The 26,795-nt window shown below is 38.9% G+C and overlaps 1 protein-coding gene across 2 annotated transcripts in view; it reads right to left on the bottom strand.

The window, feature by feature from the left end:
- The window catches only part of adcy8 (adenylate cyclase 8 (brain)), a 50,437-nt gene extending 27,616 nt beyond the window's left edge, over positions 1–22,821 (bottom strand). For both annotated transcript variants that reach the window (XM_084410639.1, XM_084410640.1), the window contains exons 1-7: positions 21,075–22,821; positions 13,108–13,257; positions 10,026–10,156; positions 9,227–9,338; positions 3,871–3,998; positions 2,205–2,363; positions 1,691–1,961 (exon numbers count right to left, since the gene is read on the bottom strand). In XM_084410639.1, the coding sequence (XP_084266765.1) occupies positions 1,691–1,961; positions 2,205–2,363; positions 3,871–3,998; positions 9,227–9,338; positions 10,026–10,156; positions 13,108–13,257; positions 21,075–21,941 (1,818 nt within the window). In that variant the 5' untranslated portion in view covers positions 21,942–22,821. The remainder of the gene's footprint in view (positions 1–1,690; positions 1,962–2,204; positions 2,364–3,870; positions 3,999–9,226; positions 9,339–10,025; positions 10,157–13,107; positions 13,258–21,074) is intronic.
- Between the last annotated feature and the right edge of the window lie 3,974 nt (positions 22,822–26,795).

The raw sequence follows: 26,795 nt of genomic DNA, 5'->3' as shown, positions 1-26,795 counted from the left end.
TCTTCAACCTTGAGACCCCTTTAGAACACCGTCCCCACCTTTAGAACACTGTCCCTGTCTTACAACCTTTAGAACATACTAGAACACTGTTCTCACCTTCAAAGCACTTTCCCTATCTTATAACCTTGAGAACCCACTAGAACTGTTTCAATCTTCAACCTTGAGACCCCTTTAGAACACCGTCCCCACCTTTAGAACACTGTCCCTGTCTTACAACCTTTAGAACATACTAGAACACTGTTCTCACCTTCAAAACACTTTCCACATCTTATAACCTTGAGAACCCACTAGAACACTGTTTCAACCATCAACCTTGATAACCCCTTTGAAACACTGTCCTTACCCTAGAGCCCTGAGAACACTCAAGAAAATGTCCCTTCCCTGCATCTTTGTGAATCAGCAAGACGACAAGTTTGAAAAGCAGCTGGAATTATCTCCCTCTCACAGCCTTGAGAACCCTCCAGATCTCTGTCCCTGCCCTAAAGTCTTGAGAATCCACAAGAACAAGATACCTGTCCTATACTCTTGAGAACACTCAAAAACATTATCTCTAGTCTACAACTTTGAGAACCCCATAGAACTAGAACATTTCTCCTACATTAAAACTTTTGGAAACTCCTAGAACATTGTAGTCCTACAGCCCTTAAAACATTCAACAAACAATGGTCTACAGCCCTGAAAAAACATACAGAACAGGGTCTAACTAGGGTCTGAGCACTCTATGCAACAGTTTAAAGCCAAACAGTTCTGACAGTCTTCTAGCGCTCTAGAATAGTATACCTTTCATACAGCCTTGGAAACCTTCTAGTCTTGTAGCTTGAGAAACTTCTAGAACACTATCCATTCTTGACAACCCTTTAGACCACTTTGAAAACTGCCCTCAACCAACATTCTGGAGAGCCTTTTAGAACAATACCCAGACCATACAGTCCTGAGACCCTCTAGAGAACACTATACATTATACAGACAGCACTAAAAACCTTTAAAATGATTTACTTCATGAGCCATTCTACAACAGAGATCTTGTCCTTTGTAAGCTTGTAAGTTTATCGCATATTACATTAAAATAGAGGCAGGAAAAATGTTCTAAAGGGTTCACAAGTGACATTTTCTACTTGTCTACTGTTTTGTAGAACATCTAAAACCTTTAATCAGAATCTTCATGTAAAGAAGAACAGTTAGGGGCCGTTCACACAGAACACATTTTTGCAGGGACACAAGACATGTTTTTTTAAAACTTAAGTGCAGCATTTTTAGAATGCTGTTCCTAAACTAAAAATATATTTTTAGTTACTGCTAGAGACACAAGTGCAATGGTCAAATATGTCCGTCTAGTTAGTTCACGTTGAAAACCTATGGAAAAGCAGCACAATGGAATGCAAAAAAAAAAAATGTGCGTATGGCCCCTTACATATGCCCTAACAGATCAGATCACTAAACTACAAAGCATCTACACACAACCATCCAAAACAAACCAAAAATATATATACATGCAAGAGGAACAAGAAAGAAAAAGGAGAGATGTGGAAATAAATCAGGAACTGACACTGAACTCAAAGACAGGTGCAGTGAACAGATACAGAGCCTATATTTAAGCACCATTTGCGTTTGAGGTTCAGAATCGCATATGTGTTTTCTAAACTATGCCAGTTAATGTGTGGTTGTTTGCTTGTGTGTGTATTGCACTCACATTCTGTTTGCCCACTATGTTATGGAAGGGAAGTTCAGGGCTCCATGTTCCCTCCGTGAAGGAAGTGTTGGAGGTTCTGTGATCTGATTGGTTGGTGGAATCTCTCATGATGTCCTCAGGCAGTGTGAGCAAGCTTTCCTCTGGCTGCTTGATCAGGAATGTCTCGATGTTATGCCTGCGCAGGAAGTCATTACGGTCCTTACCGTGACCCTCCTCCACCTCGTAATCACCGTTCAGGCAGTCTAGAGCTGCTTTAGAGATGTGGATCCTCCTGAAGGGGTCGAAATTAACTACAGATTCATCTCACACATCCAAAGCACGACACCTTTTTTAAAATGAGAATAAACAGAAACTCAATTAATTTCCTCCCACGCCATTACACAAGAGGGGGAGGTGTAGATAAAATCTCTCTTTTCCATCATGGTGGCAAATAGGGCAAATTGATAATCCTACTGTACTTCCCTTACATTTAATCACCAAAGAGAGGTTCTGTGTGCACATGTGTGTATCTTACCCAGGTATTCCCCCTGACTCCAGTTTGTTGGCTATGTCGACATCCCAAGACCAGACGTCAAACTGCCATTTCCGCAAACCGAGAACTCCACACAAAACCGAGCCAGAGTGGATGCCAATGCGCATGTCTATGTCATGCTTCGTACGTGAGCGCACATACCTAAACATCCAAACAGAAAAGGTTAGGATGGATAGGTTCTGTTATATAGGCAGTTCTGTAATGGTGACACTAAACAACTGTTGAGTGAGGGAACTCGCTGGGACAAGAACACTGGGTTTTATAGGGTTTATAGTATATTTTAAAATACACATCATACTATTACTCCTGAACAGGGTAACAGGCAGAAGTAAGTGGCTGTTTATAAAAAGCGGAATCGAGGTCACACTGTCACTGCTGTGTGTGTGTTGAGTGGTAGTGTGAGTGCTGTGATATCTGACTGTTAGTGCAGCACACAAATACACACCTGCTGAACAAGGGCCTCTCATCTGCTATCTAGCCTCTATTAAGGGTCAAAAGGACTGGCCTAGTGGCCTCTTTCTCTCTGTCATTCTCTCACTCACTTTTCCTTGCTACGGACATACCATAGACTTCCAGTGCTTTGAAATAAACCTAATTATACGTAATACAGACTAAACCAAATGCAACCTGTGAGTATATATTAACAGTTCCTTTGCCTAAACTGGCAAAGAAACAGAGAAAATAAGATCCCTTTCAAAGGAATACTTTAAAAATGAAAATTCTGTCATTATTTACTTGCACCCTTGTCGTCACCAATCTCTATAACTTTCCTCAGTGGAACACAAAAAGGAGAATTAAAATAAAATTAAGTAAATAGTTGGTTGTTGTGAATAGTAGGGGACTGGAGTTGTCAAGCTTCAAAAATTACAGATCCATAAACGTATCTTTAAAAAGTCAACTCATACTAACAATGTGCATTTGACAGCTTCTGAAGCGATATAAAAGCTTTGTGTGTGACAAACAGAAACAGAAGTTAAAGTCATTATTCACTGACAATCTTCTGCTCCAGTGGGCTGTTTTCCACTGTGATTATACAGTCAGTGATTGGAATCATTCAGACAAGCTTTGTGAACTGGATCAATTGATTCATTGACAAGATCAGACTCAATAGAATGATTTATTTACAAAGTGGGCATCATTACTTTTCTTGTTAATAAGGACACCTTCAATATTGTGGATGTCAAGTTGGATGAAAATCAGTGAATATTGAATTAAATGTCTATAATTTCACCACAAAAAAGTTGGCTGTGAAATATACTGTAAATATGTGAAATATAGTGCATGAGTCGTATGAATCACTTTTAGAAAGTGTGTGTGTGTGTGTGTCTCATTTTGGAGCTTGAATAACCCATTCCTTACTCACTAATATTAAATTAAAAGAACGGCATGGAAATTCTTCAAAAATGTTTTGTGTTCCATGTAAAGAAAAAAAAAAAAGGTTTAGAACAACAATTTAGTTTTGTGTGAGTTGTCTTCCTAGCACTGGGCTAGATATATTCTTGCCTATATTCTTCTTTTATGTCAATACTTGTCTCATTTGTGTCTATTTAGGCAATAACCTGAGCAATAAAACCTTGCAATCCTGCAATGTTGAATCATTAATTTTGTGTTGGCTGGCAGTTTAAAACATGAAATGTTTTACAGTTACCTGATGGTTTTGATCATGCTGAGGCCCATCTCAACACAGCAATGAGCATGATCCGGTCGAGGCTCGGGAAGGCCAGAAACACAATAATAACAATCCCCCAGTATCTTGATCCTCAGACAATGATGCTCCTGAGGGGAAAAGAAAAAGACATTTTCACATTTAATGATGTCAAACTGTTGACATCATTTTTTTAATGTAATATGACTGAATCAATCGGACTAGGTTATCCCAATAAAAGTAATTTTTAAGGGTCAGGTCAGGTAGAAATAGCTGCTTAAGGTAGCATTGCCACAGTTTCCCTCATTGTGTGCATATGAGAGGGATGTATGAGGGTTCAAGCAATTAAAACTGCAATCACCCTGTAATTTCGACTGCAGTCTCTATCTGTTTTAGTTATCTCTCACCCTAACAGGTTTTTGTGTAGAACTCAGAGAGGGTGGTAATTATAAGACCGCCAATTCATTCATTCGGTCTCTCTGAGATCCATTACTCATGTCTACTTGCTGTATTAACATTTTTTCACAGCTCAGTTAACGGCTGTATGGAAACAAAGAGCCGTTAGGCCCTTAACTGTCATTTGTCAATCGCTAAAAGCAACACCTACAGCTTGATTAGCTCTGGACTGACTCATAATAACAGGTTTGAAGCACTAGTGCTAATCTGCAGGCTAAGCGAATGCCTTTTACATAATCAATACCGAACCGTGGGCCAATTTAATGGATATTATGGATTTTTGAAAATGACCTTTCATGTAGTGTGTAACATAGCTCTAAGTGAATGAAAACATCCTGCAAAGTTTTAAATCTGAAAGTGCACCATATATAAAGTTATTGTCTTTCAAAAGTAAGAGTCGACTCTGAGTCAATTAAATTAATCGTTTTTCAAACGACTCATAAGCCGTTTCATTGTGACGTCAAGACGAAACATTAGTATATTGCCCACCCACTTATTGCGTGCGCAGACACCAGGGGAAACTTGAATCCCCTCAAACCAGCAGCTGATTCCTGTGGATACTGGACAGCATCATGTCGAGAAGATGCTGTGCTCTATAATGTGAAGGTAAAGCCAGTTTTTTTTTTCACTGCCCAAGGACGAGTGTGAAGAATCAGTGGTTAAAATTCATCTTTACGACGATATCACAGCAGTATAATCCTAAACTTTTGCTGTGTTCCCTTTATTTTACTGAAGACTGCTTCTCAAATCTCGGAGTTCAATGCAGGATTCATTCGTTTTTACTCTTGAAAGACTCTACTGTCTTACTGAAATACTTCTGCTGATCAGTTGTGGGCCACTATTACCTAAAACTGTGTCTATTAATGCAGATTGTCTGTCATTCTCACTACTTTGAGGAAATATTTGTTTTACCAACGTTTATGTTACATCAGATCATTCACTCTAGAGCTCGGCTAATGTATACATTGCATACATGCACTGTTATTGATACAGTTTCCACGTATTCACCGCAATATATTAGAAAAATACTCCGTAAATAAATTACATGTAAAATAATCGGTTTGTTGATGGACATGCACTTGTTAATGCTGATGGTGAGGAATTACAGTTGCAACATCTCATAATGTACCTCAAACTGAGTAGCGTATCACTGAGAAACACTGAGAAACACTGAGTCCTGCTCTAGAGGTTCTTGTGGTGGAGGTTCGGGTTGAATAACTAGTTCTTCCAATGTTTCATCATCGGACTCACGCTCGCATTGATATGGTCAAATCAACGTCATTGTTCGTTACTGTGTTTAGTTTACAGTGTAGGAAGCCCCAGGACAGCTGACGTTGTTTTGGCAATGGGCGTTTTTGTTTTCGACGCTCTGAACACGGTAGGCCAATCACAACAGACTGAGCTGTCTGGCCAATCAGAGCAGAGCAGCTCACGGAAAGGTGGGATTTAGAGAGATTGATTCATCTCACGAGTCGTTTGAGAATCACTGAAAATGTGATGATGTGCAAATGTATATTATGAGGAAATTAAACAGTTTTTTTACCTTTGATGCATGTAAACATGTTGTAGGAGACTCCACAACAACATTAGGAAACTTTAAAATAGCATAATAGGGGCCCTTTAACACAGAGACTAGCATTAAATGCTAGTGTAACAATACGCTCCATACTCTAAACATCAACATAACAGCATGGTGCCAATAAATAAACCATTAAATTAAACTTGTTCCACTTCACAGTGGAAAAAATTGCTCTTAGTTGCATTGAGCCTTTCGAAAAAGTTGTGGTACAGTAAAGGTGTACAATAAGATGGTAATACCATGGTATTTTTATATATACTGTACACAACTGTTAAAAATGATAGGGTCAGTAGCCTAAGATTTTTTTTTATGTTTTTAAAAGAAGTCTCTTATGTTCACCAAGGTTGAATTTATTTGATCAAAAATACAGTAAAAACTGAAATATTGTGAAATATTACAATTTAAAATAATTTTTCTATTTGCTTAAGAAACATTTCTTCTTATTAATGTCAAAAACAGTTTATATTTATATATAATAATTAAAAAAATTTGTGGATATCGTGATCATTTTTTTCAGGATCAAAAGAACAGCATTTATTTGAAATAAAATATAAAAAAAATTATAAATGACTTTACTCTCACTTTTGACCATCCGTGCTGAATGAATTTATTAATTTCTGTAAAAAAAATCTCACTGACCCCAAAATTCTGAACGGTAGTGTACCATAGTAGTCAATGATTACCGTAGTCATATTAATAGGTTCCTGTGTAAGCAATGTCAAGTCATGGATTTGTTTCCTATGGAATACTGCTAACATGATATGGTACTCCAATGTACTTCCATGAATCATGGTATTACCAGGGTATATGTTCACAAAAACATTTTATTTAAACTGTACATCTAAAAAAATATGCCAACTTATGTTAAGGGATTAACAAGAAATTCCGTGTTTCTGCATATATTACACGCTTAGATAATACAGTACTTCAACAAGTAATGAGAGGGTTAATGCACATTTCCCATCAGGCAGCGTGAGGGCGTAGGAGAAAGAAAGAGCCAGGGAGAGACAGACAGAAAGAGAGTGAGACAGAATTGTGGAAGATAAAGCTACTGTAAGACAGGATCTTCTAAATGTTTTCAGGATGTTGCACGACGCAAGCAATCAAAAACATTATGTCTGAAAACGTTGTGACAGACAGCACAACCGCCTAGTTAACCAGTACAGCACTAACCACGCACATGTGACATTTCTGAGTAAACATTGCCATCGGGAGAGAAAATGAATACTGCTCATCAAGATAAACACTGCTGCAGAATTTAATACAACACCAGGCCTGCTCGCATGAGTGTGACTGCAAATTCACACAAACGCACAAGGACACAAGGATATTTAAATATGACATACTGATACAACCATCTGCAAGCACACATATGCCACATTTTAATATCTGCATTATGCATCAGCAAGCCACTTTATGGTTGGTTGATCTTCAATGATTATTGTACTGACTCATGAATACGATTATTGGAGAGTTGCAGCATGAGAATGGAGTTTAATATTCTTCATAATGCACTTATTCCCTCCCCCTGAACAACAGAACAAAAAACACATTTGTTAAAAATACAAAATCAATATGCACATGTATACGTCTGCAAGTAATGTTGTTCATTCTTCCAAGGGCAGCTATCAAGATTTGCACTAGCCGTCAACAGTTGTACCCTTGTGCAAACACACACACACACGCACGCAAACACACACTCATATATCAGTGTTATTAATGGTGGGGACAGGGTCACAATGTTTTTATTTATTTGATTTTTGCAACAGCAATTTAGCACATCAGTGCACTGCAGGACATGAAAGGAGGGTGAGCCGTCACACATTTCAGCCTCCTCTTAACTCTGACTGAACTCAGCTTATCTGGTGCCACTATAAACGCCAAGCCAAGATACTCTGCCACTGCCCTTGGCACACAAACATAACACTCTCTTAGTTTCACATACATTCTGCATCTGATATGTTCAAGCAAAGCAGCACTCTAACTGCAATTTTCGAGGTAAACAGCACTGACTAGTGTAAATAAAGCACTAAATAATCATAATTTACATAGAAAGGTAGTGAATGACAATGACTTAAAAGGATAATAATCCGTTACTCACCCTCATGTCGTTCTAAACCGGTATTAAGTCATAATAAGTTTCTGAACGAAAGTTTTTCAACCAGTGAATTTGATTTGAGCATTTAATTTAACAATGCCATAAATTAAAATGGCTTTCAGTAGAGGGTCATTGATAATTATTACAATCTTGATCTAATACACATAAGAAGACATATTTACATCCACATTTACATCCAAATGATAATTATTATACACAGAACCCAAACCTCAAGGAATAGCTATTAAATGTTCATCTGAATTCAGTCAACAGACCAGAATAGAAAATGCTGTTTGACTTCCATTAAGTCTGACAAACATTTTTTTCAAACAGTGTTGAGTATTTCACTCCGTTTCTATGCTTTAAACAATTATATATTACAAAAGACTGTGTTGATTAAACTGCTCCTATTATACTTTTAAAGGTTCCTAATTTTGTTTTGGTTCCTAATTTCCTTCAACAGGTTTACCAACTTGATCTCATGGGAAAACATAACTATTTTATGAGGTGGCGATTTCGAATGAATTCGTACGATTTTTAAAGGAAAGTCATTATGAAGGACCACCCATAATCCGCCCCTAAACTTATCCGTCACTGGGCTTTAAACAGTCGTTAGATCGTACAGATTTGTACGAATTAGCCACCAATTAAGCATACCGTAAAATAGTTACAAATTGCTATGAGATTGTGTTGGGTTTACATACACCCAAGGTCAAAAAACGGTTTAATTTTCTCATAATATTCATTGCAAATCACCTCTTTTCTCACAGTGTCTGAAATGGCTTGATAAAGGATTTGGTCTCTCTAACCTTTTGGTCTTTTAATAGGGTTACAGTACATTTTCACTATATTTCCATTCAAATTATGATGCACGCCACCTGTTAATATGAGCTCTGAAATGAATGCACTGCAAACACGAGATAAGTGTAACACACCTAAACAGAATATTTCCTCAACCTTAATGTACTAATTGACTTCAATGTCAAGGTCAAGTGCTTCCAGAACCACCAGCATGTCATGCCAACACTTGGACATCAAACAAACAATATCAAATACACATAAGCCAGAGGATAATTGTGATATCGGGAGATATAAGGCAAGTAACAACATGCCTTAATTCATTGCCAACTGCTATTTCAAGGACTATTACATGTTGCTATATACCCTGAATGGTGCTGTGATATGGCTTACATCTGTGTGTCGTGTATGTGTGTTAGGTCACTTACGTGTGCCAGTCGGTCAAAGCGTGCAAAGAGTTCGTTGAGCATCCGAACAAGTTCCTGAGCGGAGAGTGTGGTGGAAAGATTGGTGAAGCCCTTCACATCAGCAAAGAGAATACTGCATAAAACACACATGCAAACAGATCAGCTGAAAAATCACAACATCTTTCCCAGACTGAAATACTACAATCAATCAGTAAACAGGCTGATTGCAATATTTTAATGTGAGAAAACAGGCAAAACTTCATAAATATACAAGAGAATTGTACTAATAAGTTTAGAAATACTGGCTATGCAAGCAACACTGCCATTTAAAAGTTTTTAAGCAAGGATGCATCAAATTGGTCAAAAGTGACAGTATAGACATGGTGTTCAACTTTGACAAAAATAAGAAATGTTTCTTGAGCACCATATCAAATCAAAATGTGACACTGAAGACAGATGTAACAGCTTTTAAAAATACAGCTTTTTTTAAGGGAATATTTAACATTTATACCTTATATAAGTAAGGGTAAGCCAGTGAAAATGGTCAAATGGCTTCGGTTTGGCTCGATTTGGCCATTTTTTGGGACCAGTCAGAGCCAATTTGGTGCTCATACTGTGACTGACTGTGCTGCAACAGGCTACTTGTTTGGGTTATAAAAGAGAGTGACTCAGCTATAAATCAAGGATGACTGAGCCATAACGGTGGGTGACTGAGCCGTAATGGTGGGCGACTGAGCCTTAATGGCAGATGACTGATTCAATTCCATTTGATTCTCTTCTATTCTTTTCACAACGACTGTACCAAAATGGAAGAAATTACCTCACGTTCTCATAGCGGTGAATGTAGATACGGTGAAACTGGTGCTGTAGGTTCTCGTCCTCCACGTTGGTCATGTCGTTAATCATCTCCAGCACTACAAAGCGTGGCAGCACCGACAACACCAGACGTTCCTAACAGGTGCAGTGTGGGTAAAGCACTTTATTAAACACGGTCTTAAATCAGTTAGCCACTGAATGCACACTTACACATAAAAAGAGTTTCAACCAGTTTACCAATTTAACTAGCTCACCAGTCTAACCTTTACATTACATTACAAACGATAGGGTAGAATTTCATTATGACTGTTTTGCAGTATTATTTAATCCCAAACATTATTATATGATACAGTTTCCTTTTACTGCAATTACAGCTTCAAGTCATTTTTATCCAGTTCTAGTTTCCTTAATGGTTCACCAGTCAATCAAATATCCCCAAGCGTCCCGCACACAGGGCTAAATATAAATGCATAACGGTTTTATTTTCTAACATTATTTCCCAGAAAAACAGAAATACATTTATTATTTAGTACAATGTGAGTATAAAGAGTCGGAATGCTTTAGCAAAACACTGCAAGGGACATATATCTGCCATATACAGTATATTAAAGCCAAAGTGCGTTATTTCTGCATCACCAAAAGCAATTGGTTGAGCCAATATTGCCAATCGTGGGCTGGTCAGATGCTTAAACAAACAGAATGAGAGCGTTTACACTTTTCAGGGGAAATTTAACTTGCATCTGCCTTGCCATACTAAGCTGAGGTAGGAGAAAGTATTTTCAAATAGAAAACAATGATTCACCTCAGCTTTAATTGTCCTTTGTGTCGCTGCATGGATAAAGAGCTTGTACTGCAAATATGAAATAAACAAGCCAGAGGTTTGTGCTCACCACTGGCTGGGCTAAAAGCAGGGGAAATATGGAGAGATGGACGTACAAACGAAGAGTAAGCGCACACACACACACACACACACACACACACACACACACACACACACACACACACACACACACACACACACACACACACACACACACACACACTAGTACCAGTATGGGCTCCACTTAACTGGCAAATAAAACCCACTTCAGCAAACAGCCGGAGAGCTCTCAGAGCAAGAGATGAGGGGAGGAGAGATGGAGTGAGACTTGGAACCTTTCTACACTAGCCTTCTGTCCCCATGAGATGCTGTTCTCATCTTCAAATCAATTACTTTCACCCACTGGGGCTCATTGCTGGAAAAGGAGTGTGTGATATACAGTAGCAACATTACGTATGCACGTGAGTGTGTGTGCACTTTTAAAAGTTTGGGGTCCGTTTAAAAAAAAAAAAAAGAAAGAAAGAAATGAATACTTCTATTCAGGAAGGACATGTTTAATAGTGACAATAAAACATTTATAATATGTTACAAAAGATTTCTATTTCAAATGAATGCTGTCCTTTTGAACGAATGGCCTTAATCAAAATGACATAGACATCAGAAAACCTTCCCCTTCTCCCCCTGTTGTCATCGGCCCTAAAACCAGTTCTCTTCAAAGGACCTCGGCTCCACTGAACGATCTCAGCAAGAGACTGTGTCTACAAGCCTCAAAGACAGCACAGGAGACACTAGCCATTTGGTTAAAGACTATAGAGACATTTCCAATACACAAAGGACATTTACTCCATTCTTACCCACAAACTTTTCCCAAATGTTTATAGTATTTCTCCTGTGTTTTATGCATGTCCCTATGTTTTATTAGCCTAGTTATGATTCTTTAGTTATGTTAGAGTAACTTCCAATGTTGATATCCAAAGATGATGCATCACTGCTTTAATGTCTTCAAATCCCCTCTTTCTTAGTATCAAAATAATCCCCTTTTGATTTTATAATCAATGGTGTACAACATGTTTTGATAAATTGCATCATAAATATTTGTACCATACTTTTGTGTAAAGACTGCACAAATTCTCCATGCCAGCATGAACATGCAAATGGAGATAAGATGGAACGAAGACTTTCTCCAGGTCATCTTAGATTGGTCACCTCACCAAATGGGTGTGAACTGATAGGACCTTTAAGAGTATCTGATTAGGTCAGATCTTGGCTCAATTGTCTTCTTCCAGCAATTTCATCGTCAAGTTAACTTCTTTGGATTCAACGTGGACCACCCTAAGAACCCAAACGAACGCTTCAGCGCACTCCTGGCAAAATCATCAAGAATCTCAAGAATCTCCTGCATCTGGACTTGTTCAGCAACCAAAGTCAAAGCAAGTACCTGTTCGCAGCATTTAGATGCGTTCCTAAGTTATTGTGCCCCTTTAAGGTGACCCTGATTCTCTGATGTTTCTCGTAGGTTGTGGTTAACTGATTGTAATCTTGCCATTCTCTTTTCTTCACTTTTCTTTACTTTCTTGATTTTGTATACAATCTTTGCTTAGTTTAGTTGTGTGTGTAGCCTACCCTAGTTTCATTTATTAAACCCTTATATCGACGCTTTATTGTCTCTGTGTTTGCCACATATCGAAGTCACTTAAACATCTTGATCTAGCGATACCTATGCTATTACCCTGCTAGAACTTTATTTACTTTAGTTGGAAATGGTTATTCTTTCTTGGCCAGGAAGATAATATATTTCCTAGAATTAATAATTGATTACGCTTTCTGTTCATTGGATGAGCTGATTAAATAATTGTACTATTAATTCTGCTACAGTCAATTCTAAAAATAACTAAAGTATTTATAATTAATTATAATCCGTTTAAAATGAATTATAAATATATATTTTATACTGTTACATTTCTATTCATCAAAAAATCCTGGAAAACATGCATCACGATTTCCACAAAAATATTACGCAGCACAATAGTTTTTTTTTCCAACATTGAATAAATGTTTCTTGAGCACCAAATCAGCATTTTCAAATGATTTCTGAAGGATCATGTGACACTGAAGACTGGAGTAATGATGCAAAAAAAAGAAAAAAAGAAATCAGCGTTGCATCACAGGAATAAATTAACACTAATAAACACTCTGGCCACAAACACGTTTGCATGTGTCATGGGGTGTGTGAAGGAAACTTCTGAAGTTTGTGACGAACACTAACCTGTCGCTGGTTCTCCGTCTCTAGGCGGAGACGTGCCTCGATGCACCTGCGTGTCTCCAGAAAGGCCTGTCGCTGGGCGCGGTCTGACAGGTAGCTGATAAACATCCCTGCAGTGTTTATGCATAAGAACAGCAGCACCTGAGCTAACAGCTGAAGAGAGAGAGAGAGAGAGAGAGAGAGAGAGAGAGAGAGAGAGAGAGAGAGAGAGAGAGAGAGAGAGAGAGAGAGAGAGAGAGAGAGAGACAAAAACAGAGAATTTTACTGACCTTAACTGCAGGTCAAACTACACATAGATACAACTTAACTACATCCATTCATCAGCTGCTGTATGACAGTATGTGGAATTTTACATCTGAAACTCAAACAAAAATACAAGGTCCAAAATTACGATTTTTGTATATGTGCCAATGACGAGTGAATGAGACCATTTTCCAGCCATTAAAAAGGAAACCATGAAACAATATTGTGCATTTTTATTAAAAATATATATTTTTGCCATAAAGAATTAGGATTATTTTGTTGTTTTTCTTGCATTTTAGTGGTGTACTAGGTAATTGTAGGTAGGCAATTGTGTCACTTGCAGCATATGCAAGATGATTAATTTAGATTAAGATTCATTTAATTTAATGTGAAGAATATTTCCTCATTTTACAGCTACCAGCCACTGCCAAGTAAATTTTATTTATTTGCCAAAGCCATTTTTTCTCGCAATTGGCATTTGGCAAGTGTAAATTATAGACCTTGAGCATGAGCATTCAAGAGAAAAATTCTTGCTTATTTTAATTTAAATATAATCCCATATTCCCTGTGAGACAGAAGCTAAATGTCATCTTTCTCTTTATTTCACACACAAACACACACATGCAGATTAATGTGCAATTAATAAATGTCAGTCATATACTGGAGGCACAATATTTTTTACAGTTAATAAGCATGCTATTATTTCAAATGTACTCATTTAAAAGCTAAAGCAAAGTGGTTTGCTTTTCAGGTCCACTTATTTAATGACTGTTCAAATTCAGACACGTTGTGATTTTCTTATGACAAATATGTCAAAACCATGCAGAGTTTCCATAGCTGATTTTTTGTCTTGCCAATTATTTACATATTTTAGCTTGAGAATAACTTGAACTAGCATTTAGGCATCAGCTAAGCTGTTCTCCTACCATGCATTTCCAATTGGTTTCCATTATCTGATTGGCTTACCACATCTTCAGAGAAAACAAACAAAACAAAGGACTCATACAGCCCATCCACCAGGGGGAGCCGCAGAGGTGAGAGAAAACTGAGGGTAGATGCCAAATCCACTCAAAAAAACTGCTTAATATATTCAGTCTGGATTTAACCAGTTAGCCCTCTGAAATCAATAAGAAATAAAATATACTGACATTCTAATACATATAAATATATTTTTACAATCAGAACAAATGCATCTCATTTCCACCAGCGATAAGTTTGTATATTTGTCAGATGTATGAAAGCTGTTTACCTCAGTTGGGCCACCAAATAAACCATGAAATCAAAATTGTAATGTCCAATGTGACTGGCTGGCTGCTATGACATTTCCAGGGCTCAGAGTGAAACTATTGTATTTACAAGGTACAATCAGTGTCTAATCAAGCAGTTTCGACTTCATATTGAGACTAGATGCAACAAAACAGACACGCTCTCTTTGTCTGTCCGGAGTAAAGTAGCCCAAAAAGTTAAAAAGTTACACACACAAAGGTACATATTTATATTTAGACACAAGAACAAACACTTAGTTTACCGCATTTGGAACATATACTGTCATGCCTCTCAGAGGAATCCAAAAATACACACGCTTTACCAAACATGTCGCGAAAATCTCCAGAGAGTATGATGTAACCACCTGCAATCATTAACACTCTAAAACAATCACTGCAAAACATGTTTGAGCATGCCTCTGCACCTATTACTACAAAAGCCTCATAGGCATTTGTTTGTGTGCGTGTGTGCATATGTGTGTGTGTCTGCTTCAGTTACACACATCCCTCCTGGCAATCTAAATTTGATGACTGATTAACGAGCCCCCCATCCTTTACAGTTTCAATTACTCTGGGTTTTTATTTTTGTCCCGTGGGGGCATTAAAGGGCTGCCATTTCAGATAGAGCGAAGCAAAGGGACCCTAATTAATACAAACCCTCCAGTACACACACACACGTGCGCACACACGCACAAAAACACACCACAGAACTAATGCAGTAAACATTATCAACATTCAAGTATCAAGCTAGCATGCAAATTGACGTAAATATAACTTCTAATAATTTTAATTGTTGTTGTTTGTAATTGTAAATTATATTTACAAACATAAACAAAACCAACACGCACTTAAGTATTGTGTGTGCTTCATAAGATAAAATAACGAGCACACACACACACACACACACACACACACACACACACAGATCAGTGATGTGGACAGTTTTAATAGGAATGCTCATTATTTCAGACTTTCCCCATTCAAATCACTGACCTTAAAATACATTATCTCACATTGTACAAATGCCTCTCCACATACGGAAACATGAACAGCAGACAGACTAATGAAGATGAGTCTTTGTGTGTGTGTTTTTCTTAGAATAGTGCTCTTAGCTGTAGAAAACATGAATAGATGGTTAAGTGACGCTTTCTAGGTTTACATTTATCTATAGGTAAATTTCCCAATGTCACTTTAAAGTCAGTTCATATTTGTACTTGAACCACAGATGATGTTCATATTAATTATGGACATGATCCATTAACATCTGGCAAACAGAAAGAGTCACAATAATAACATCATCATTTTGAACAATAAATCTAGTTAAAACATGAGAAATGTCTATTTGTAAAATGTTTTGAAAAGTATGGAGACCCTAAAGGGACATGGCGATGGAAAAAAATCCGAGAAACGTTGCGTTCGCTCGCAAAATGTTTGGGTTCCTCCGAGAAACTTTCAATTCACTCGCAATACTTTTGAGTTCTTTTTTTGAAAGTTTTACAAGGGAACGCAAAGGTTTTGCAAGCGTATGCAAATGTTCTCAGGGGAAGGTAGAAACATGTTTCTGCCTCAGAGTGAAAAAAGTGTATTTTAAACTCATCCTTCTTTTGTGAGGTCTAAAATTGCAATTATTGAGAGATATACGGTTTCAATTGTGAGACATATGGGTCAGTTATAAGAACTAGTCTCAACTAGTCTCATAATATGAAAAATATAATTGCAACTGAGAACAACTGGGCGAATTGTAAGATGTAAAGTCACAATCGTAAGATATAGAGTTGCAATCGCAAGAAACAGTCCCAGTGGTGAGATATAAAAGGAGCGGAAAAATGAAAACTGGCTTCTACAGAAAATAGAGGCATTTATCTATGAAATGAAATTCATGCATTGTGGCTTAAATATCAAAACACACTTTGGGGCCACTGTACGTTTCCTAGCGCGTGTAAATACAGCAAAAGAATTTGCAGAACAAATCTGTTAAATCACTGACTTCTAAATGAATACTTCAAACGCACACGCAGACACAGTGCACTTTAACTATAGCCTTTGACATCATAATTATCTCAGCAAAGTACAGTGATATCCGTCAGCATGCGGCAGAAATCGTTAAGAGCGACTGACTCTCATTGACTGCAGCAAATTAAAGCGAGAAGAAAAAAAACAAAACAACTGCAAAGCGGCCCCTAGACCAACAGATCTAATGAAACTGTTAATATCAACATTGTACTCCAGCCAGAGAGTCTTCACCACGCAGAGGAGCCGAACTGAGATTTAATTAACACTCCATTTAATTACTGGGGTTGATTACGGTTGTAAAATGCTGCCTCTGAGATTTCCAGTAGATGGGCTGCTGTCCACTGATAATTCAACCATCGAGCGGAAAGAGTACAATGCCCATATGATAAACTTTGAAATTGAAATTTGACATTTAGGGTATTTTTAAGTGACGTACAGCAGCCGGTCTCCATGGAGCATCTTAAGGCAGATGAGCAAAGCATTGTGGGAATAGTTGTATTTTTCACTGCTTCTCGCTGTGACCTTTTGGCAGCTATGAGATTAAACTCCACAACCTTTACTTCTGACAGCCCAGACCTTTAAGTGCTATACAGAAGCACCTATAACTGCTTACCTACAGTAGTTTTACATATTTCATTCATAGCACTTTTCACTGATGCGGTCAGAGTTAATCTCAATCTATTTTAAAGGGTTGCAATGGTCTACTATTCTTGTGTCCTGTTCATTTTTATTCAGAGTTAATTTGATGTGAAACAGTCTGGTCAGTATGTTGGAGTTTTTATTCACTGGCAAATTAATTTATTGTCTTTTTATAAGGTTATTCACTGATACCAAGGTACACAACAGTATTTTGATCTTTTTTAATATTATTGTTATTATTATATATACACGACAGCATATTGAACAGCATTCTATCCATCACAGCCTCATTGTCGTGTCAAATTAAATACGTCATCTACTGTACTCTTCTGAGGTCTATTATAATGCCAAAAAACTCACCACTGCATTTCCATTCCGGCTGAATCTGACATCTGTTGAATTTAAAAACAGGACAATCTATGGAGACATTTTCCCTAATCAAACCTGATGCATTGGACCGTTACCTAGTAAACCTGTCTACAGTGTAATACTGACCTCAGTACAATTTTACACTATCATTGTTAGCAGCAGCAGCTGATTGTTCTCAAGGTTTCGATTACACGGCAGGACAGTCTACGGTGTCAGAGTTCAAATGCTAAATTGAAAAATACATTATTAATCACTCAGACATAAAAACATTTAATTGACCGGGCAGCCCGCTGTGATTGATTTTTGTACTGTGCATGTGTGAAAATCTACATGAGCAATGTTGTTGCTCTGTATCATAAGCTTTGCTAGACCCCATTTATTTCATCTTAGCCCCCTTAAGAGTCTGCAATGAATTTAGCCTCCTTAAAGGGATAGTACTTTTTTTGGGTGAACGATCCCTTTAATCTGTGCTTTTGTGATCTCAGTTCATGTTTGCTGAAAACAGCCACTGCAGCAAACTGTCTGAAGTGATTTCACTCTGATTCCTCCCCTCAAACGAAACTTTGTTATATTAAGTATCATCTTTCCCTCAAGTCAATGGCATATATAGGGCAGCAATTTTGGGCATGGAGCGCCGCCCCCACTAACAATGCTCCACTTCTCTTTCACTCTCTGTTCCACAAAATGAAATGCAACAAAATATGCTACCTTTTTACTCATATAGTGACACCAAAAAAGGTACTGTATTTGGACTTATATTTTGGACACTTGTATCTGCAAACAAATGATACTCTAGATCTTTTCTCTGAACCAACTTCCCTTTTTCTGAAACATTATTTTCTAAATCATACCCTTCAAAATCACACAGGTGTTCATATAGCAGAATGGTATATATCATTATAATAAGAAAATACTGTCCATAATCCACAACTTTTGACAACCAGAAAGTGTCTTCCTGTCTCTGTTTTGAATTGTTACTATTTATATTTCTAACACTTGCTTCAATATTTGTATACATTTTTAATGAAGTTAGTGTCCAAATACTTTTGGGGTCATTACACTCACACAGACGTTTTTGAAAGAAGTATCTTATGCTCCACTAAGGCTGCATTTATTTGATTAAAAAATACAGTACAAATGGTAATATTGTGAAATATTATTCCAATTCAAATAACTCTATAAATGTAATTTATTCCTGTGATTCCTTTTCAGCATCATTACTCCAGTCTTCAGTGTCACATGATCCTTCAGAAATCATTTTAGTATGATGATTTGCTGCTCAAGAAACATTTCTTATTGTTATCCATGTTGAAAGCATTGCCTTTGCTCAATGTTTTGAGGTAACCTGTGAGTTACCGAAACAGAAATACAGAAAGTACACAATACATTTATCAACTTAATGTGTAATAAATAATTAATAATATTCATTAATAATAAAACTCTTTGAATTAATTTCTTTTAATTTAATTTATTTACTGTTTTTACTGTATTTCTGATCAAATAAATGCAGCCTTAGTGAGCATAAGGGACTTCTTTTAAATCAAAAAAAAAAAAAAAGATATATGTGTGTGGTTCAGTTATCCATACATTATTGGAAGAAAATGTCCCCACAAGGAGGGAAATACCAAAAATCTTAAACATTGAGGATATTTTTTGTTCTCCATTAGGAAACCAGCTTATAAATCATATTAAATGATGATGTAAAAATGCAGAAAGTTTTCTGTGAGGGGGATGTTTAGGGGTAGGGTTAGTGTAGGGGGATAGAATATACGGTTTGTGCAATATAAAAACCATTACGCCTAATGTAAGTCTTTACGCCCCGTAAACCACATATTCAAGAATGTGTGTGTGTGTGCATGTCTGTGTTTATTGTCAGTCAAGCAAGATTTGAACTCAAAACCTCTCGCTCTTATTGCAGGAAATACTTTTCTGGCCCACATCTCCCTCATCTCCCTGCACTTTGTCTATCCACAATCCACCCTACTGCACGCTACACTCTCACATTGATCTGGTGGAGTTTGTGAAGTGTCTTATAAATGATTGATGGAGACCCTGCAGGAGTTTCCACAAACCCAGAGAGAGCACAAGAAAGCAACTGACGTCCATCTTACCCAGCCATTGACGGCATTCTACTTACGTATAGCGCTAAACCCCGAAACAGGTGTGCGGTCAGGTCTGAGGGTGTGTGTGTTTGAGAGCGCGTCCTGCAGTATGAGCGAAGGAGAGGGAAACGAAGAGATGCTGGCAGACAAGTGTGTGAGTCAGAGAGCCCTTCTCCATATCTCCCTCCCACGCATGCTATTTTTACAGTCTACCTCACACAGCATCTTCGACCACTGCTTGGACACACACATTTTTGGGTCTGCTAGGGATGATTGGCTATTTTGACCTGAATCTGCATATAGACATCTGGATCTAGCCCGAATCTGTGTGTGAAAGGACACCAAACAACTCTGTCTGTCTGTCTGTCAGTCTGTCTCTGCTGTAATGGCAGTGAATAATCTTTGCACCCCCTATAATTAACTCACACAGCTTCCTGTCTCTTCTTTGTTTTGTGCGTCTGTGTGCTTGTTTTGGTGTATAGAGCATGTTGTTTTTGTGCAGCATGTGTGTGCAGGTGAATGTCACAGAATAACTGTAGTGTCACTATGATTTAATTTAGATGTAATATGATCTGATTACATGTGTGAAGTGGACTGGCCTGACCTCAGGACATCTTGTCATTCAGAATCTCTTTAGCATCTGACAGACCTGCATACACACGCATATGCAACCGTGTCCATGCAGTTAAAGCAAGGTATAAAGGGACAATTCTCCTAAAATAAAAAAACGGTCATCATTTACTTATCCTCATGTTGTTCCAAACCACAAAAGAATATGTTTTGAAGAACACTGGTGTGAAAACAACTTTGAACCCCATTGAATTTCAATGTATGGGCCACAAAAACAAAAAAAACATTTTTTTTCCAAGAAAGGAATTCATCCAGTAAATGTTGGTAGCATTTCCAATTTGGGCAATCTATTTCTGTAATTGGTTTTTTTATTATTATTATTTTTTATACAAAAACATATGCTTTTATAAATATATTTGAAAACACTTGTAATGCTTAAGCTTTCATCAGATGTTACTGAAATGGGTAACTGACTGCAGTTCTCTATTATGACTGCTTTGCCGCATTCACGAGCTCTTCTTGACCTTTATTGACCTCTACAAAATTTTGACCGCAAAAACAAGACATCAATATCAGACAGAAAAACACAAGGCAGCCCGCAACGAACAACCTTAAAATGTCGCTTTCAGCACCACGCCGGGTGGACAGCGACCATTGCGCCTGGGTTAAATGCCTCAAGCACTTAAAACATCCAATTGCACCCGCACCAATGCACACAAACTTGCCATGATGTAATATTGCACGTTTCTCTGATGCACTCTCGTCTCACCTGATTCGTGGAGATCTGCGCTCGTGGGGGCACCAGCAGCTGGAGCGCGATGTGGAGCGCGGAGGTCAGCAGTCCTGCCACAATGGCCCAGGTGAGAGGCAGCGGAAGCATGCTGTAGGTGGCAAAGAGCGTGAAGAGCACGTACCCTATCCCATCCCCGAGCAAGCCGTAGCCCAGTCCCGTCGCGAGGATCTGGGTGGCCATGGCGATCCAGGTCACCGCGCCGCTGTACTGCAGGTAACCGTGCGAGCTCGTGTCCTTGCGCACCACAACCAGAGCGCAGATTACCACCTCGATGCCCGTGAAGAAGCCGAGCAGCATTCCTTTGATCGGGTCCATCGGCGTGGACGCCAGGGTCAGGTGCAGCACGAGAAGTGTCAGCTTAGTCACCACGTCCAAAATGTTCATGACCACCACTGACTTCCGTCGCTGGCCGAGGAAGTAGCGCTGGTACAGGCGCTCGAGGTCCCTGGACTTGAAAGCGTAGCGCAGCGTGGGGAAGATGACCCCGCGGTACGTGTAGCCCCAGCTCAGGAAGAAGTCTGAGTTGCTGGGCGCGCAGTCGATCTGCAAGAAACCCAGGTCACTGCTCGAGCGTTCGGGGAAGACTTTAGTGCCGCCGTTGTTGTGCCGGTCGCTCACCGACGTCCTGCCGGCGGAGTGTTTGCGCGAGCCCTGCGCGTGATGCTCGTCCGGTGAGACGGGTTTTGGGCTGTGTTCGTGAATGAAGCGCTGCTCGGTGATGTGTCGCACGGCATTTTGCCACAGCAGGCGCTTCGGTCGGTTCCCGTTGTTGTTACTGGGTGTTTTGTTGATGGTGTACAGCTCCTCGCTCGCGCTGGAACAGCGAACCTCTGACAACTCCATTGTTCCCACGCCAGACGCGGTTCTATTTACTCACACGCGTTCCCAGAACAGAGAGAGAGAATACGAGCAGGTGTGTGCGAGGAAGAGTGAAGGCGAACCGAATGGAGAGTGGAGAACGCATCGGGACAAGCAGACTGGTCCCACGGCAGCTGCCGCTCATCATCATGCGTCTTGTCCTCCGCGAACGTCAGAGCGATTCGGTCTCGCTTGCTCGTGCCATTTGGCTGCGCAGCGCTACAGCATGGCATGCGCCCGCTCGCGTGCTGAGAAACAGCGCATCTTAACGCCGTCTGACGAGGAAAACGTGCCCTGTTGTCTGCGTGTGTTACCCTCTGTGTTGCTGCAGCAGGTCTTGGTGTGGTTCTGTTCTCCTATCGCAACCAGGGTGCACACTCAAGAATGTTAAGGAGTCCTTTCCACAACGCCATTCCGCCCCTCGTGCGGTAGCCTACAGTCTTTTAGTCTACTGTATGTGTCTCTTCTGTGGTATTTCCCCCTTGACTCCAGGAATCTTTGTCATATCCAGCGGTGAGGTTTAGGGCTGGAGGTGTCGAGAAGAAGACCTTCCTCAGTTTTGAGGCTCTCACAATGGGTCGCTAAAGATAGAAAGCCGAGTGCTGAAATTCAAGAATAATATCACTTAAAACAAAAGAAAAAACATGCAAGCAAAAACAACAAAAGGTCTATGTCAGCCAGTAAGGATACTGAAGGCTCCTGTGATGTGAAACATCCAGTGCGTCCGCTCATCTGGTGGAGATGGTATATTTACACTGAGAAAAAGAGAGAGAGGGGTGGAGGAGGGGTGTGTGTGTGTGACTGAGTCTTCCCGACGTCACGAGCTTCTTGCCTTTTTCCTCCCCGCGCGCAGCTTTTGTTTCGGTCCTAAGCACCGCAGAGGAGCGCGCGCAAGAAAGAATGGGACAATGGGACACAGGACATTTGACAACATAATTTTTGACTGCTTTCAACGAAAGAAAATAGATCAATTTAACTGAAGTCAAAAATCAATACTAAAATGATTGTTATTAGCCTATTCATTATATTGTCTTTCCGTCCTTCGGATTAGACGTCAAACCGAGGTCCTGACTCTCTGTGGTCATTATAAATCCCAGGATGTCCTTCGGAAAAAAGAGTAGGGGTTTAACCCCGGCATCCTGGCCAAATTTGCCCATTGGCGCCTGTCCAACATGGCCTCCCCCTAATCATCCCCATATATACTCACTGGCTTCATCACTCTGTCTCATGACACCATTAAGCTGGTGTGTGGTGGGCGTTCTTTAGCTTGTTTGACAAATATCTCAATGTCACCAACTATATGCATCCTTCTGAATGCTTCCAAAACAAAACTTACTTTCCTGCTCTGCTTTCAGATTTGGTGCGTGCACCCAATTGAAATACAGAAAACAGTGGCATTGGACATTTAGGCCTAGGCTACATATCCACAGGCGAATATCGTCCTTTATATATGTGCGACTTAAATGACTGTAAAACAAAAATGAGCTCAAATCTCAAATATTATAAAAAGTTATATTGCAAATCGCTTTTATCATTTTTATTAGAATTGATCAGGATATTTTTAGAAACACAACACACTTACGTTACCGTGACTCACCGGCTATTCGTCTTGTTCAAATATTTTACAGCGCGAGACCCCAACTGCGGCTGATCAAAGCGGGCCGACGACGCCTCGCGAGTGACTCATCACGTCCCCCGCTTGCGCCTGCCGGCTGTTTTTTTTTTTTTAACGGCTGTGGGTTTGTACCATACGAGACACTGTCTTTTCAAGGAGTTTCTCTCTGCGTTGCTCACTTCCTCACTTTTTTTTTTTTTTTCTCAAAAAAAAAAAAGAAAGAATGATGATAAACTGCCACAGGAAACTGTTGGAGGCAGCGGCGTGCGCGCTCACCGGCTGCTCTGGGCCTCTGCATCACCCCAGTGTTACGTTCATTCAGTTAAAATAAGCACACAGTGTAAGTGCACACTACCAAACACCAGGGCTGGATAATGGTCCTGCGATGCCCCCTCCACCTCCCATCGCCCATAATGCCAGACCCCTTATCTTACTTAAAGTGACAATGTGGTGATTTGGATTAAAAAAATGCATCTTTGAGGTGCTGTAATTTCTTTTGACTCTACTAAAGTATAAAAAATACAGTATGTTTCAGATATTTAGAAAACATGCTAAGTTTACATACCTGTTTCTCTGAAAAACAATGCTACAGCCCGTAATTCTATACTTTGAATATGCTTCCATGTCGGAATGTCTATTTTTGTTTTCGTCTGTGTGATTCTGTCTACTGCCAATTTACCAAATAGTAGCCTATTTCAACACCCCAGGTTGCCAGTTGCCATAAAACACAGTGTATTCCAGCCATGGAAGCCAGCAAACAAACTGGGTCAAAGATCACAGATTCTACCCAACCTAAAAAGGCTAGGCATCCATAATAAGCTCTATGACCAAACGCATATTAAAACACAGATAAATCAACTTAGTGTAAAGCTCGACGTCTTCCAATGTAAACTGCACTCATTCCTATTGTGTCCTCAATCTGGCAACCCCCCGTGTTAGCGTCAAATCTGAGGAGGAGGAGGGGGCAGGAGAACAGCCCTCTCCCAATATTTTGAATTTGGACTGCAGTACCCATTTCAACCAATAGTCGTCAATATTACACACTGCACCTTTAACATTAGATGATTAGGAAAAAAGAATTAGCCCTAGCTAAAACTGTGACTGGTTAAGAGATAGTTGATGACTGTGAAAAGTTTGGACATTATGACAAGTGTTTCATTTTTGGGTGAACATATATGTTGTTTACCACAGATATGTGCTTAATCTGCAGTTTTTTTTAAATTGTATTTAAAGTCTAAGAATAGCGAAGGCTTATTTTAGGGGTAGTGATAAGATTTTGGTTAGTCTGTAGTTGACTGATTCATATTTAACTAAACTGTGAAGCACAGTGTGAGAGAGATCTGACTTTTGCCCCTCAATGGGATCATTTCAAATGTCACACTTTAATTGGAAACACATGAACCGCCAAAATGGACAAATATGCTATCAGGCATTTTTTGGTCTATAATGGAACAGTAGCAGCATTCATAGACTTAACCATGAAAACATAAATTCACAGATATGCACACTGATTCCTCCTCAAACGTGATGATTTTCTACAGCACTTGCACACACACTTGAATGACGTCTTCTCTTCATTCATGTCTTCATCAGTTCCGCCAATCACATCATCAGCAATCTGCTTACATCACTCCTCCACCTCAGACTGCAAAACACACAAACTGCATTTAAATGCATAACGACGCTGTCATATACAGCAAGACATCCTCAGACACGTGTACGTCGCCCCTCTTGCTTTGTATGAGTCATATTTTGTTTTATTATACTAAGGCCTTAACAAATATTTTCAGCATATTTTCATGTGTCCTCATCTGACAAATGTAGACCTACCACTTCAGCTCTGGATGTGAGTATATTTGGTATCTCCAGCAAGACATTCACTAACCTTCAAAATTTTGGAGTCCGAACGGAATTGTTTGGAACAAGTGTACGTGTGTGTGTGTGTGTGTGGGGGGGGGGGGGGGGAGATGCTTTTTTTCAGCAAGGCTGCATTAAATTGATTAAAAGTGAAAAAAGATTTCCCATTGTTACAAATGGTTTCTATTTCAATTTTTGAAAAAATAATATTAAGCAGCAAAACTTTAAAGCATTAAAGAGGTTAAAGCATAATTCTCAAACTTCTACATTTGTGTTTCACAGAAGAAAAAGGTTTGGAGCAACATGAGGGTGAGTAAATAAGAACACATAAAAACATATTTAGGAGATTGTTAGTTCCAAAACATTGACTTTCACTGTAAAAAAAAAAAAAAAAGACAATTTTCAAAATATCTTCTTTGTGAAGATAGTTGAGGGAAAAAACCCATACAGGTTTGGAATAAAATGAGGTTCAGTAAGTTTCATTTATGGCTGAACTATCTCTTTAAGCTGCTGTCATATTAGGCTTTGAGCAAATAAATTACATAAAACTCTGAAGCTTTTAAGTTTATACAGAGGTTAATCTGTTATGTTTACAGTAGATTGGTCAAATGTCCATGTCAGAATTCAGCAAACTTAAATCTGGGTACTGAAGATGAATTTAAGGTCTGAACTCAGAGGTGCCAATTCATGTGTGAAAAAGATTCTTCATGCTCCTTCCCAACCATTCTTTCACAATTTCAGCCTGATGAATATGGCCATGATGTGTTTTCCTACATGGCTGTTTAAGAAATGAAAAGCTACACACTCCATCAGTTAGGGTTAGAAGAACTGCTTACATATAACATGCTAGAAACATAATAATCACTACAGTAATGATCCATTCGTAGACTCTTTTTTTTTTGGCAGGTCAGTGCATGTATGTATTATGTAACATATGTTGCCTTAAGCAAAGATGTTCATTAACTGGAACTAAAGTATTTTCCATCATTTACCTGCCTTCAAACACTGCTAATAGGGATTAGAAGTCAAAAGTGGAGAATTACATTTATAAGCATCTGTTTGAAAACAAACCTGGAAAGAGACGTGAGGATTTGGGGAGAAGAAAAAAGAGATTCTTAGTGCATCCCAGTAAATCATTCATGAGATATATCGTAAAATAAATCGGGAGAGCGGACAACAAACGTGTATATGTTGTCTTTTTTCATACTTTCACAGCAGAATACAAATGGGGAAAAAGAAAATAATCAGTTAGAAAAGAACGCAGTGACTGAAAAGAACTCTTGCCATAGTTATTCTTGTTATACCATAAAATACAAAGCGTTTCGTTATCCTCCTGACATCTGAAAATAGAACATGAAGTGAATTTT

The sequence above is a fragment of the Rutilus rutilus genome, assembly GCF_951802725.1.
Source record: "Rutilus rutilus genome assembly, chromosome: 6".
In the NCBI taxonomy this organism is placed as follows: domain Eukaryota; kingdom Metazoa; phylum Chordata; class Actinopteri; order Cypriniformes; family Leuciscidae; genus Rutilus; species Rutilus rutilus.
Note: the sequence above shows the minus strand (reverse complement) of the source record. Positions and strands in the feature narration are given on the sequence as shown.